At 37.8% G+C, this 15,597-nt stretch overlaps 1 protein-coding gene across 2 annotated transcripts in view; it reads right to left on the bottom strand.

Moving 5' to 3' along the window:
• The window catches only part of GRIP1 (glutamate receptor interacting protein 1), a 308,983-nt gene that overhangs the window by 75,166 nt on the left and 218,220 nt on the right, over positions 1-15,597 (bottom strand). For both annotated transcript variants that reach the window (XM_053978037.1, XM_053978036.1), the window contains exons 3-4: positions 3,041-3,176; positions 1,963-2,108 (exon numbers count right to left, since the gene is read on the bottom strand). In XM_053978037.1, the coding sequence (XP_053834012.1) occupies positions 1,963-2,108; positions 3,041-3,176 (282 nt within the window). The remainder of the gene's footprint in view (positions 1-1,962; positions 2,109-3,040; positions 3,177-15,597) is intronic.

The following is a 15,597-nucleotide window of genomic DNA, read 5'->3' as shown; positions in this document are numbered from 1 at the left end:
CAGCAGGGAGGAATGGCAGCAGTGTCCTTCCACTTGGGAACAGCCACTCAGGTGGCTGTCCTTGCACCCCAGCCTCAGCCTGCTCTGGGAAAAAACTCCCTAATCCTTAACCCTTGCCAAGAGTGAAAGGCAGCCGCAGGACAGGTACTGCTCACCTTCCAGTTTTAAACACTGAGGTGGCTCGTGCTGAAAATAGCAGCTGGATGCTCCTGCTGTGAACACTTCAGAAATGGAAGGAAGCACTACAGAGTGGGATTACCAGTGCTCAGCCAAATTTAATCCATCATTATTAAATGACTGACATTTTCTGGCTCTGAAACTATGACCATCCTCTCTCTGAGGGAACAAGCATGGGAACAACAGAATTTCATTATGTATGGGGCCGGGAAGGAAGTGCCAGGGCTTCTCCACATGACTTACTGGAAAACTTACATATTTAACAAAAGCAGCTTGCTCACAAGTAGTTCATGGAAACAACTAATTATCTCCATCTATGCTTGTATGAAGAGGCTGGAAATGGCAAGGACTTAAAGTTACAAATGCTGCTTTAATCTAGCTTGTCAAAATCCAGTCTCAGTGAACAAGAGTGGTTCTTGTTCTATGCTCTTCTATGCTAGAAGAGGATGAAAACCAAAGAAAGCCCAATTGAATAAATGCAATACAAATAATGCTGGTGAAACAACTACATTTGCAGCAAAGTAACTGAACGCAGCTGATTAATTCAGATACTGTGCTTCAGAACATAAAGTTCCCTCAGCACAAGCAAACACTAATCAACAGAGAACATTCAACATTTTTTAATGTGCTTGCCAGGAGGTCCTAAAAAAACCCAAATACATAACTAGACTAACCCTCCAGCTGTTAGAAAGCAGTGGGGAAGTTCATCAGCTTCTGAGCACTGAGGACAGTGATGGATTTTTTTTGGATTCTATTGCAAGTAAACTATTTAAGGAGACAAGAGCTTCCCAGTTGGTACCTGTGATTCTTCTGGCCAGACACCAGGAAACCATATCTGCCCTCCAGTGAGCAGTATGAATGAGCATACACTCTTTCAAGGGTGTACGTGGTGCAGCCCCTTGGTGGCAGTCAGCCACCAGACACTCCTTCACATTAGGTCCCAGGTGTTCAACTCACTGTTTTTCTGGCTTTCACTTCATACATGACAGACTCAATTCACACTGATTTGGTCCTACAGACACACCATTACAGACACAAGCACATAAAGACAGAGCAAAGGAGAGGCAAGGAAAACATTTAGTAGCACTCTGTAACTTTGATGTTAGCATAAACTTGTGTTTTGAAGAAAATCCTGCTCCGTGAAAGCCCTTGTTTCAATTACACATTTCTTGCAAGTTCATGTATCCTTATGGCCGACCCCACTGTGTCTTCTGCTCTAGAAATGAAATTTTGCCTAAATGTGGTGTCAGAAAAGACTAGAAGAATCCCAAAGGATGATGTTTTACCTAGGAGAAAGGGATGATGCTGCAAATGGAGAGAAGAAAGGAAAAAGCAGAGGCAGAACTAGCAAATACTCACTGGTCTCATCTCAGAGGATCTTACTGTAAAAAGGATTTACTTGCCCTGGAATCTACTTAATCTAGTTTCCAGTATTTAAAACTGCAAAAAAGCAAACAAAAAATCCCCAAACAAAACCAAACTAAGCAACCAAAACCAACCAACCCTCATCCCTAGAAAACAAATCAAGAAAAAGCAGAGATTGATAACTCTGCTCTGTTGGTGGTGCCATTTCTGCTTCTAAAACATCTGAAAGCATCCCTCTGTATTGCCAGTTCTTCTGTACTCCGTCAATGCCCTGTCATAAGCCACAGGAAAAAACAGAATTAAGACTAGAAAATTAAAAAACAACCACTACAATAATGACTATTACCAACCATTCCCATCTCACTGTTGGCTATGTCTGCTATTCTGCATAGGTTTTCAGTTTGCTCTGCAAATACTTACAGACTGGAGGCAGCTCATACTCCACTTCTAACACAACCCTTTCACCAACGTTCTTGAGCAGGCTGATGATCTCATCATGGCGAAATTTGGTCAGGTTGATTCCATTCACAGATTTGATGTAGTCCCCTATATCCAGCTGGTCACTCCTACGGAAAAGTACATGTTCCTTTTGTGAAAGACAGATCTGATGAACAAAACGAAATCCTTTAAATTACTGTTTAGTGATTGTAAGAATTTTTTTTCCCATGAATCTAGATTTAAATGAGTTGATTTTTGTAACAGAAAGTGGCATTTTAAGATCTTAATCTACTCTAGCTTGTTAAATATTAAAATAAGGACATTGTTGCATTATTCATTCCTGAGGTACAAAACCAGCTGTACAATAAAGGAGTTGGATGATTTGACTGGTTTGGGCATAGGATCTGGGAAGTCATCTTCTTCATGTCCCCATCCTTGTCTCTCTCTTTGGGAAATGTCCAAAATGAATTTGGACATTGCCTTCACAGCTTCACATCATATCAACAGGAGATGGTCAAGGCTAAAAGCATATGTTCTACTCAGTTACTTGGGATGATTTAGCTGAACCCTTATCTTTTGACTTGTCTCACTCATGACTGAAAGCTTGTTTTCTTTCCACTGTAGTAGTAATCAAGGTACCTATGATTTTAGAGTCTTTTCAATCTCTAAGCTATCTAATGAAGAATTTAAAAAAGAATAAAATTATGGTAGCACTATCATTCTTTTTTTTCCATTTTGTTGTTTTTTCCCCTCAGTATGTTATGCTAATTGTATTGAATTTTTGTTCAAAGACAAAAAAAATACAGAAATAGAACATATATAATTTAGAAGAAATACTATGAGTCTTATGACAACTTTGAAAGATTTCCAGTTTTTATCAAAGTAGCCTTGAGCAAAAAGAAGGACCAGCTGTTGCCATTTCCCTCGGAGGTTCTCCAGTGTGATAGGCTGCCATTATACATGCATCAATCACATATTTTTAGGTGACCTTTCTGATGCAGCATGTATTTCTGAAGCAATCACATATTATAATGCATTTTGTAGCTTGAGATGTGGTTACCTAGCAGCGATTCCTCCTTGACGAAGGTTAGATACTCTTGGTTTCCCATCCTTGTCGATACCACCCGATACTGTGAGCCCTAGGGTGGTGCCTTCTTTTTTCATTAATTCAACTATTGTTGAGCCCTTGAATTCCTCTGTTGAAAGAAAATTATTCACACTATTATCATTTAAGTAGTAACACAGATGTTGCCTTTCCAATATGTCACCTTCTTCCCAAGAAAATAATTCTGTGTTAGTAAGAAATAACATGCACATCTGGAGATTTTTTTATGTTAAAATTTACAAGTTCTGTCCACAAGGCTCTGCATATAGATAAATCTTGAGCCATATGTTCTGTAAAAGGTTATTAAAAACGACACCAACGTGCTAGTATACTACTATACAGAGCCCACAAATATGAAGTCTGGGAACACTTATAACTAAAGATAGTTGTTTCACATTTTAAAAAAGCTATCTTTTCTCATTTTCTGCTCTCTTCCTCTGAACTCTGTGTTTTATAATGCACTTCAACTGATTAAATAGAAGGGTAAACCACACAATGATATAACAGAACTATAATTTTAGGTTCAGACTCACTTTCAGGCCACTAGCAGATGTCAGTGTTAATAGAACAATTGAATATAGCAAAAACCCAGACAGAGATACATCACATCTTAACAGTTTTATTCCTTATTTTTACATAAATACAGTTCCACTGTAACTCTCTGCAATTTCTGCAGAACAGGTAAATAGTAAGTGAAGGGCTTTCATAGTGATTAAGTGTATATAAATTTTCCCTCACATACTCAAATACCTTCTTCTGCAGTTTCTTCATTCTTGGAAAATGGTAAGTTAATTCTACAGACAACAAAGGCAGGCCACATGCAGCAAAAAGCCTCAAACTTCAAAAAGAGATGTCCTTATTGCACAAGGGTGGACAAGGTAACCTACATATGCAGTTTCAGCAAGACTGCAACTCTTTGGAAAGCCACATGTCCACTATATGCAGTCAGGGAAGACCTAGTAAAACCACCAGCTGCCCAGGTATCCTGGAAAAATACATGAAATCCTAAAGAACCTGGAAGAATCCTGAGAGGATCATCCATCTTGGGATCATCCATCTCAGGATCCTCCTTTTCAGTACTAATACGCAGCTTTTAGGTGAATTGATCAGCTACAAACATCATATACTCACTGTAAACAAACAGTATGTCTGCACTGCATTTAATGATGAAAAGATTTAAAGATGAAAAGCCTCCCAAAAACCAAGCAAGGTCCTTGTATATATTCAAATGTTCACCAGTAAGTGTAGAAGTAGCACTATACAAATAGCAACAAGGCTCTATCAAGATCATTCCACATAACTGAGGAGATGACGTAACACATTCTCACCTTATGATGAAGAACTGCTGCCCTGAACAAGAATTGCCAAACCAGCACCGTTACCTCTGTATTTGAGGAAATGGTGGCAGATAGAGGAAGTCATTCAGAAGAGACTTCAGTCCTAGTGCAGAGGCTTGTAATCCTTGGTAGTACTTCTATTAGGATTACTGCTGAATCTTCTTCTGATGTGGCATCAGCCTGTGCTCCTGCTCATTTCTAGGTGGCTGACAGGCACTTCTATCTATTCCAACTGATGATGACCTCACTTCAGTTATTCACATTTTTACCATTATACAGCATGACTTACATGCTTAGACAAGAATTCCTCTGTACTTACAAAAGCTTCTACTACAACAAAATTCTGCAATGCATTCAGCAACACAGGTTGTCAGAAGCAGACAGTAGCATAGCTAACTGTGCATTCTCCAACTTGGCTGACACCAAACCACCATTTGGTACCATCTGGAAGCTGTTGAGCTTCCATAATGTTTGCTCACATCTGGCCTTTTTGACAGTTCAGAAAGAACAGATGTGACTACCTGCTTCTGAACATGTAGACATGTTGCATAGCTGTAGAGATGCTGTGGACCAAAATGCTGCTTTCACTTTTATAAAAACCTGTAAGTATTCATAATGAATACAAGAGTTAGTCATGGTACTAAGGGCAACTGGCCATTAGTGGTACTAATAACAACATTGGCACCCATGATGCAACCTCAAGTGCTCTGCCAGTGCGTGACACGTTTATTCAGGGTTTACTCAACCACGAGATCTGGAGTAAAAAGGAAAATTCCCCTCTCTTCCCACCTCCCAGACTGAATCCTTCCTTTTAATTCTCAGTAGTACAATCTGGATTTCAGCAACCATCAAAATTTTTTTTAAAAACAAATACTTTGCCACAATGCATATACAGGACATAAACAATGCACTGCACCGCAATGCAATACCTAATCTTTCGCCATAGCATAATACTGTCATGTGTTTTGATCTCTTACATAGGTTCTGAGTTTGCAATCCAATGCTGGGCAATACTCTGCTGCCCAAAGTACATGTGGAACAGATGATCCAAGCAGTATTTTAAGCAGGCTAACAATTATATAATTCCCTTCAACTACTGGCACAGAAAGTGATGACCAGGCTCGTTCCTTCTCACCATCTATTATGACAAATTTCTGTTTACCTCTGCCAACAGAACACTGACTTCTAGGCACTCTTCCTTGGTAGGCAGGAGGGAAAGATGCACCAGCACTGTAAGGGAGGGGTGGTGTGAAGTGTTCATTGCACACTGATAAATAAGGTCATCTAGGCGTGCACAGTAGTTTCATTAGGTTTGCTGCTCTGGAGGATTTTGTAGCTTTTGTTGTACATAATCATATCAAGAAGAAATTAAACTACCTAAGCTGGTTTTGCTTATAAGAGACTGTTATCCCTGCAAGTGCTCTGAACCAGGCCCATTTGATACTCTCATCATTCTATTTTTCATCTTCGCTTTCTTAAATCGCACATGATTACTGTTCTTATAATGCTATGTATGACATGCTTACTCATCTGCATTGCTTTGGCATTATTATTACAGACTAATCCCACTGGAGTATTATTGAAATGCTCAATATCAAAACAACCCTGGGACTTCATTTCCAATCCAACACGCAACTGGAATCTGTACATGCTATTCCCCAACTAATGCAAGGTCAGCCTCTGTTTCCTAGTTAAGACAATGCTATGTTACAATCTGAGGGTAAAAAATCAAACTACTTCATGCATACCTCACTCATAATTCATTACTTATGCCAACCAGCAAACTCCTAATTAGTTAGAAGTCTCTGGAGTCTGTTCTTTCCTACATGTACTCCCACACAGGTAATAATATTAGCATAGTCAGCATCCGAAGGGAAAGCACAGAAGTTAGTTCCAGACTTCTTATGAATTCACACTTGGACTTGCCTTCCCTCAGCCTATGGAGGGGAGGGTCTTGGGACTGGCTCAGGACTTCCATTGCTTCCTGCTGTTGCAATCCTGGGTACATGACTGTCCATGCTGCACCAGCCACTCTACAGCTTTCTTGGCATCCACCTACCTCTGGTAGGGGGTTCAGGAATCCCGCTGCATCATGGCAAGGGGAGCACAAACATGCACACTTTTATGCACAAGCGGATATAATATGAAAAAGAAAGGTTTCTGCTCCAAAGAGCTTCCTCTAGATCTCCAGTTTTGTAAGCAGGAGCATACACAGCAGCTGAATTCTAAAGAAAACATTACATTGCTGCTGTTTTCTCATTTGCTGGTCTGGATGCTTTTCTCAGGCTTGCTGTTCCAATACCATGACTGTGTGTGCCTGACTTGCAGCTGGATCAGATGGTGCATTAACACTGTGATCTGCCCTGCAGCCTGGAGGACTACAGGGATACTCAATGTAGCACAAGAAAGCTTCAAAGATAAAGCAGATACTCAAATTCAAGACTGGCTAAACCTTACTGTGAGAGAATGAATACATGAAACAACTTGCAGGTAAGTAAAATTGAAGAAATACCATGACCAATTTTTCTTCAAGAATAACAGAAACATAGTAAAGCTTCTAGTATTTTATACATTAGTAGACTCCTTGTCCTTTTCTACTCTTTGGTGTATATAAGTAATATCTTTCAATAAATAAGCAGCATGGAAAATAAATTCTAATGAGACTTATGAACCTGGAATATATTCACTTCTTCAAAAATAAAACAATACTAAATGATAGAAGAGATTTTTTCATAGAAAAATATTTGAAAGCTGAGTAAAAATATTGAACTCTTAGTCAAAATTTGTATCATTTTATCAATTTTTCTCATTTATTTTCTTAATTACTACAATTTTACATCTTAATGTACATATTAAAGTAAAACTCAAAAATATTTGCCTTCATTTCAGATATTGAGGCCCTTCTGTGAAAATTTCATTTTAAAACCCCAAAAAATGTCTAAAATCTACACAATCATGTCAAGTGCTTGCTTCTATTCTCCACCTAGTGAATGAGTTTGTTAAGTGCAGCTGGAACAGGGCATAAATAGGACTGAACATAAAAGTAAAAAAACAACAAACTTGCTGTTATTGACATTTTTCTACCAAAACCATATATAATTAAAGAGTAAGTAATTGGTGAGTTTGCTGAAAATATAGTGAATGCTGTCCTTGAATGGATTTTCCCTTGTATGTCAGCAGAAATTCTGCAGAGAAAACATTTGCTTTACATCCCAGTAGGCATCTCATAGCTTAATAAGAAATCACATAAAGATAAAGTCAATTCTTTGGGAACAGACAGCAGTTTGTTATAGTGGAGACATCACATTTATTCAGTGTTTCAAGTCCTGTGGGCATGTGTATTTCTCTTAGAGTTACAAGAGGGATGTCAAGAGATGATGAACAGTCCATTCCTTGTTGCCCTTTTCCTGACTGGCTGTCACTAACTTGTAAACCACCTAAATTTCTATCAAAAACAAACAAAACCACATCACTGAGGAGAGTCTGAAGACATGGAGCTGGTCACAACCTACCCTGTGGCCTTCCCTCCAGCCTGTGGAGGGAAATCCCCAAACCAGTCCTAGCTCAGAAGCAAGCAACCCACAGTGGAAGACAAACTGGTACAAGCTGTGGCAGAGCACATCTACGAGGCACAACACACCACAGTTACCAACAACACTGTGATTTAAAACACTGCCAGTGCAGGCTGCCTTGGGTCAGCAACCAGGTTAACATCTCTAAAAGTACAGGTGAAATGTTGTACCATTTTCAGTGAAAGCAAAGGATATAGGTAAGGCTAAGACACCTGCAAAAAACTGTCTAAAACATATTCAGTTTACACTGACACCTGTTCTGGTTGTGTACAAGGCATTAGATTATCTCCTTTTTATCTTTTTTTTTTTTTTTTTTTCCCAGCTATAAGAGCATCTACAAGATGACTTTGGCATTGCAAAAATATTACCTAAAATCCAAATACCTTCCACCAGAGCTTATAGACTAGAAAAAGTCTGCCTAGCCTAGGCATGATGCATAAAAGGAAATAAGGGTATTTTATGATCCATCACAAGCAGTGATATACAGGACATGATCACATAATTCACTGAAAACACCAGGCCTGCAGGACAGAGCAGCACAGTTCACACCTGGGTTCATTGGTTGCCTGTCTAAAATGAGCTTAGCTCTTGTGCTATTTGGTTTTGGGTACATTTTTCATATTCACTGAATCCTTGGCAGCCGACACTCTCTAAATCCCAACTGAGGCATTCAACGAAAGTGGTCTTCAATTTAACCACAAATGTAAGCATTATATTTGAAATTCTGTTTTTAACTAAAATATCAGAATTTAATACAAATATCTCAAGCCTGAAAACCAAATAACCACCAGAAAGCCAGCTGCAGACAAAAAAAAAAAAGGCTCTTAATTATTAATGAAAGAACCTCACCAATTTCTTAACAGAAGAGTACTGAAAGAAACATATATGACACAGTTATCAATGCACACTACAATAACTTCAGTAATTACATTACAGGAGTGAATAATGACTGGAGTAAACCATTATTACCTCCCCAGGACTTAACATTTGTATCCCACAGCCTACAGTGCAGCCCCAATGCTTCTCCAGCAGCAGCACAGCCATGCTACCAATGGCACGTGCTCCAAGTACCACATCCTGCTTGCTTGCATCTGATTCCACTCCTTGTAGACAGGAATAGTAGAGAACATTTGCCAGAAAATGAAAAAAAAGTGTGGCATGGCGTAAAATCAGTTTTCACAGTAAGCAGCTTCACACAGAAAAGACAAGAATTATCTCTGTGAAGTCAAATTACAAAGGATGGCTTCATATGAGAGTGCAAAAAAAAAAACAACTGCTTTGAACTTAGAGGAAAAGGTGGCCCAGGACAGCAGCTGTGTAAGAAGCAGAGAGGTTTCTCCAGGCTAACTGTGGCAGATATGGAGACTAAAACAAGAGATGGATGGCCACATGTCTAGATGCTTTGTCAAGCCAGATAAGTGCTGGTGAGGGAACAACAACAGGCTTTTTGGTCCACTGGATAGTGCTGCTTGCAAAAATTCCACACTGAAAGCGTTTTCAAGCATGTTTTTTCTGTTTTGCTTTTTTTCCTCTTGTATTCACAATTGAATTACACAATGGTGCAAGAAAACAAAATGAAAACAGATGTTGATACTCCAAATCCTCCCAAATATTCCAAGTACTATCAGCCTAAAATTATTCACGACATTACTTTGACAGATATTGTGCAAAGAGATCAACTTTATTTATCTTGATACAAATGATGGCATCTGATTCTTCTAAGAGCTGAGTCTATTAGGAATTTTTGTCAGTGAACACTTGGGAATTCTTGTCTCTGTATTTTTTCTTTTACTCTACATCAGAGATTGGAAAAATCAGGCTAAACACAATCATTCCCAATTTATAATGCCTGAGCAGAAAAATTCAACTGGAGGAAAAATTATTTTAAAAAATTATAAAACATTAAAACATTTAGCTTCAGCAAATACAAGACTATCCAGATTTAGTTAAGTCACAACAACAAAACCTCTTTGTTTATTATTATCTATAAGAAAAAAAAAAAAATTATCCCTACAACTTTCTCAGTGATGTAGTCTAGTGAAAGCACATTTATTCCTTAAGCTAGCTGGGAAGTTCTAGTGTTTTCATCAAGGGTTTTCTTTTAGAGTGTATCTACACTATCCATTGATCATTTGAAAATCTGCAACCATCAACTTCTTTATCTTCAGATGAGGACCAGTTCTACCTTGAGGCACTTGCTATGTTTCAGTAAGTTCAAGCATTTTTTTGCTTCCTCATTATCTATGATGGCAGTCAAATTCCTGAACATCTGCTGGGTCCAGAGCAGCTCACTAAACTGTGAAGGTGGAGCTTTATGAAGCAAAGACATTGGAAGGTAAAAATGAGCACAGTGATGAACGACTTGATGGTCTCAACCTTCACCTCTCCAGGAGATATTGCAGGGCTTTCCAGAGCTCAAACTTCCTTGCTTCCACACCATATCATTGCTAGCTTGGGTGGGGAAGGGGTAGTAGAAGGTACTTTTGAGCTGAAGGTTATACCCATAGTTATCTCAAATTTGTATCTCCCACATGAAACAAGCATCTCCTTTTGAAAATTTTGATCATGCGATAAGCAACAAAATCTTAAACTCAAGAATGGCTTGTGCATCAGCAGTGAGACCCTGATTTCCTCTGCTTGTCTCTGACAAGCAGTGATGAAGACAGGATAGAGATCCGTGACATTAGTCTTTTCTACATTTCTGTCTGAATGGGATAAAGGCTTCATTACCCCTCCTTTGCTAGTAGAAACCCTACTGTGCAGAACAGCACAGAACTCAGACACTAATTTAGATTTATAAAACTTCTTCCCATAATTCTAATGAATTCACCTCCAACTTCCTCTTAATTTCTTTTTAATGAGAAATTAACACCAAGAGAACTCTTGATAATTTGTGTTTCTTTACACTGATGTGTCACTGCTCACAAAAACACAGCCTAACTTGCAGTTTCTCTGCTTTCTACAGTTACCAAAATGGATCAGGCAGGATTGATTACAGGACTGATTGCATTTGTGCATTTCAAAGCAGGAAAGAACCACTGAAAACAATTCTCGCCCTCATCACCTGAGTGACACAAGCAGAGGAACTTGATATGGCGGTATCTCCACCTATAGATTACCTTTTAGAAAGATATCCAGCGTGGCTTTGAAAGCTTTGAAAGTGATGAAAACTCTGCTACGTGTGTAGATAATGTCTATCTGATTTGGGAGTAGAAAAGCCTTCAAGACAAAGATCTCATTACAGTACCATTATTACCTTCAGGATATCCCATCGATGCAGGACTGATCAAATTACCTCTTTATCTTTTTTCCCTTTCAGATTAAGAACTGTCTGAACTGCTTCAGTTTTTGTGATTTAAGATATAGTTTGCCACAATGTTTTAACATTCTGTTGCTACCAGGTAAATTTTAGCAAGAGTGTCATTAAATTACATATCTCCATTTGAGCTGTCATTTATTTTTCCTGACATACCTTGCATTGCCTCTCATGACCTACAGTTTCTATATAATGTAATGTTTTAATTAACACAGGACAGTGGTTTTCCTTTTTATGACATGGAGCTAGATCACTAGTGTCATGGCAAAACCAAAGCAGTAAGGATAAGAAAAGGATATAGTAATGGTGTCACTTCTTTTTAGAAAAACTATCGTTCATGTATTCAAATAGTGGGTAGTGAATTTTCAAATATTTGAAATTTGGAGGAATGGGACTGCGTAACTTTTCATAGTACATAGATTAAGGAATAGATATTTAAGTTTTTAGCGGTCATATACATAAATGATTGTAGAACGAATACACCTGAATTATATGCATACCCTGTCCTTCCACTTGGCAGTATTGAAGGAGACTCAGCATGACAAAAGGGTTTATCAAAGTCTTTGTGCAGAAGATTAGGCTATCCTTGAGAAAATGAGATATGGATGAGAAAAATGAGAAATATGGAAAATGCGAGTGAATGCTTCCCACATATTTTACCTTTTGTCCTTTGTGCTCAGTGACCGCTGATATCTTTATGGTTTGCTTACTCTTCACCTTTGTGGAAAACCCCAACCCAGAAATGCTGACCTCTGGAAGATGGTAGTTCAAAATCAGGCTGGATGAATGCATTGCTACAAATGGTTTAAAAAGTGATCTGTCAATGACTCATTCTTTTTGCATACTTCAATCTGATATAAAACTAAAGTTACAAGGATGGCTTAGGGGGCAATTTAATATGCAATCCAACAAACAGAATGTACTGATTTTTACTAGGTTTCTATAGGGGGAAAAAAAGTGCCTGTGACAAAAAGATCATTAACTTACTCAATATTCAAGATGAAGAAAAAACACAGTTAAAGCCAATGGAAAAGGAGGGTTAAAGACTGCAAAATAAGCTACAGGTTTATATTAAAATTTACCAAATCACAGAAATAGTGATGACTTTAGATATTAATTAGCATTTAAGATCCACAAGAATTTACTATTCCTGTCAAGTCAGCGTGCCAACATGGGGGGAAAAGGCGGAAAAAAAGAAAAGGAGTAATTCAGGCATTTCTGGGCTGCTAACCTGTGCTCTGGAACTCTCTAATCAATCTCTGTACTTATTCCCTGAAGTTTAATGTATGCATAATGAACTAATGGCAAAGAGGGATGAAGACAGATGCCTTCATTTGCATGAACTAGCTTATTAGATAGTCAAGCTTCCTGAACAAATCACTGCAGCAAAACAGTAAAATACCCAGCTGCAAGAATCTACCTACATGATTTCTTTTTTTCATCTAAATTGTCACCATATCCCATTAAATTAGCACAGAGACGGAGATGGCATCGTATCAGCACATAGTGACATTGCACACACTAGCCTGTGAGACAATAGGAACATTTCACATCTTCAGGTCACTTCAAGAAGGTGTTTGCAGGTTTTTGCAAAAATCTGAATGTGACAGCAACATAAGAGTCTTATATTATCCCAGAGCATCCTCATTATTATATATAGGAAGAAGACTTTCCTCTGTCAAACTTCAAAATATGAAGTTTTCATAGAAAAGATTTTGGCTTTTTTTTTTTTTCAACATTTACTCTTATTCTCCAGAAACTTTGCGTGAAAAGTAACAAAGATTACACTTACCTTCCTCTCCAAAAACATTAAGACCTGCTAACTGTATATTCTGGTTCACCTCTACTTCAAAAACACATCTTGTCTGTTGGGTCTATTGCAACGTCCTTCTCTTCTTTCAGTGACCAAGAAGTTAAAACAGACAGGAAAATGTTTATATGGATTGAAGAAATAGCTAAAATCTTCAAATAGACTGAAACAGATAAAGATTCAGCTAAATAGTATTACCTGGAGGCTTTAATGACATCTTTCATTCCAAGCACAGTGCATTGTACAGAATCTCAACAAGGATGCAAATGAGGAAACTGCTAACGCAACTCAAAGCATCTTGTTGAAAATACTTCTTTTAAAGTAAGATTGTCTGTGAAAAAGAGCTGACTCTTAATAAAGGCTGTGCTTAAACAGAAGGAAACTGCAGCATGAGAGCACTAAGAGTTGCTGACTCCATGCAAACAATTCACAAGATGTGTTTGTCTCTGTTTTTTTTTTCTCCTCTGCTTTTAAAGGATATACTGCTAGCATTTAAAAAAAAAAAAATCTAAATTATTTTAAATGTACAAAAATCACTTAAGGAACTTAGCAGGCCTTTCTCAATACAGAGGCTTCAGCACAGAGATCTTCCACTATCACTGAGAATAAAATTTGTTAATCAGACCTAGAGAAAAAGTTATGGAATTTTTACATTTCATATGGTTCCAGGTTGGTACAAAACTTTGCTAAGTTACACAAACAAGTGCATTCTTGGTTTTTTTCCTCTCCACATAAATTTTTTTCCTCTCCACATAAACCAATTATGTGGTGTTTTTGAAATAAACAAACTTCTGCTCCCCGTGGTCTTACAAAATGTCTGTAAGGGAGTCCTTGCTCCAGATTTTCTTTCCCTTCTTCATTTGCCTAAGGTTGTAACAGGTCAGCACATTCATAATATTTTCCTTAGTGAAGACCCAGAGCTTATGATGGAGACAGAGATAATTAGCCTAATGTTAGCTGCTACAATCTTATAAGAATGTTTGGTATGGATTTGAGTTCATAATGCTTAATTTTAAGTATATATGCATTTGAAAAATACAAGATGATGCCCTGACATCTTCTGATTCCCATGTTTTGACTACTGGTCAATGATATTTTTATAGAGTAGTAGATATATTAAAATTTGCAGTGGATCAGCAAATAAAATATTCTAGTCCCTACTCCAATTTTATACACAGAGAAAACTAGGACAATAAAATGTATTTACAACTTGACAAAAATACTCCAATTTCCCCAATACCCTTAACTCACGCGATGAAAAGCACATCTTACCACACATTATAATCATATCCAGCTACCATCCTCCTTGGCTAGCACTTAAACTAGACTGACTTAAACAGCTTTCCTCTTATTTTCTGTGGTGTGCGATTAAGTAAGTCAAGCTTTGAGATTGGATAGATGTTCCCATCCACTATATGCTCTCTATTGCACCATTACCTTTTGTTAGTGGCTAAGGAAAAAGCCCTTGGCTTTTAATGGCCTCATCAGTTATGCACCATCCTTATAATTAAATTGCATAAGTTCCTTACTAGGTATCTAGGTTTGTAGCTACAAGTTTGTAATGACTTTCAAATATATTTGCTAAACTTTCAATTCCAGAAATAAATCTGAAATCTTTCTGAAAGAGAACACTTTTAGTCCCATGTGAATATGTTAAATACAAGTTTTTTAGAAATTATTAACTGTACCGTAGCCTTTTTATTCTTGATAGATTTGGTCCATTTTGTTGCAGTCTTGGCATAATGGCATGATTTCCCTGTACAACCTCTATAAATTTTTACTCCTCACTTTCTTCTACAGGAGCAATATTTCGGGGTTCAACAGTCACATTGTGTTATCAGGTACGATCACTCATCATTCGGCAGTGATATCTAAAATTCAGCTCTAACACGTCTCATTTTTCTATGACATTGTGTCTTTAGTATCTCAAAGGTCAATGCTCATTTTCTATATCATTTATCCAAAAAGTATTCAGGGTCACAGTGTCATCTAATACAGGAAGAAGGTCTTGGCAGAATCTTGCCTCACAGTTATATATTAAGCTGGGCTCGTTTTGCTTCAATTAGCATTGAAAACTGACATTTGTTCCTGCTTGGATTGCTATTCACAGTGTCCTTCTACCAATGTTTTCTGTGAATAAAAGCAATGAAATCTCCTGACTTTGGCCTTGTTGCTATTTTCCCCTATTAAAATACTCATTGTTTTGATTCCTTGTACTCTTTTCAGGTTGGTAATAAGGGAGACTTTACTGAAGAGCCTTCTTTATGTGTTTATTCACATAACATCAGTGGATTCCCCAAACTACACTGACATAAAGTGAGACAGATACCTGCAATCTGGACAAGGACAATAAATTAAAAAAAAAATACTATCTGCATTCTCCTAGCCTGTATATCACCTACAAAGTTAAAAAAGTACCTTACTCTACCAATGTAAAAGATGTCAATGGATGTGTGTACCTATAAATGAAAAAACCC

This window comes from Vidua macroura, chromosome 5, assembly GCF_024509145.1.
Source record: "Vidua macroura isolate BioBank_ID:100142 chromosome 5, ASM2450914v1, whole genome shotgun sequence".
Taxonomy (NCBI): domain Eukaryota; kingdom Metazoa; phylum Chordata; class Aves; order Passeriformes; family Viduidae; genus Vidua; species Vidua macroura.
This window is presented reverse-complemented; position numbering and strand designations above follow the sequence as displayed.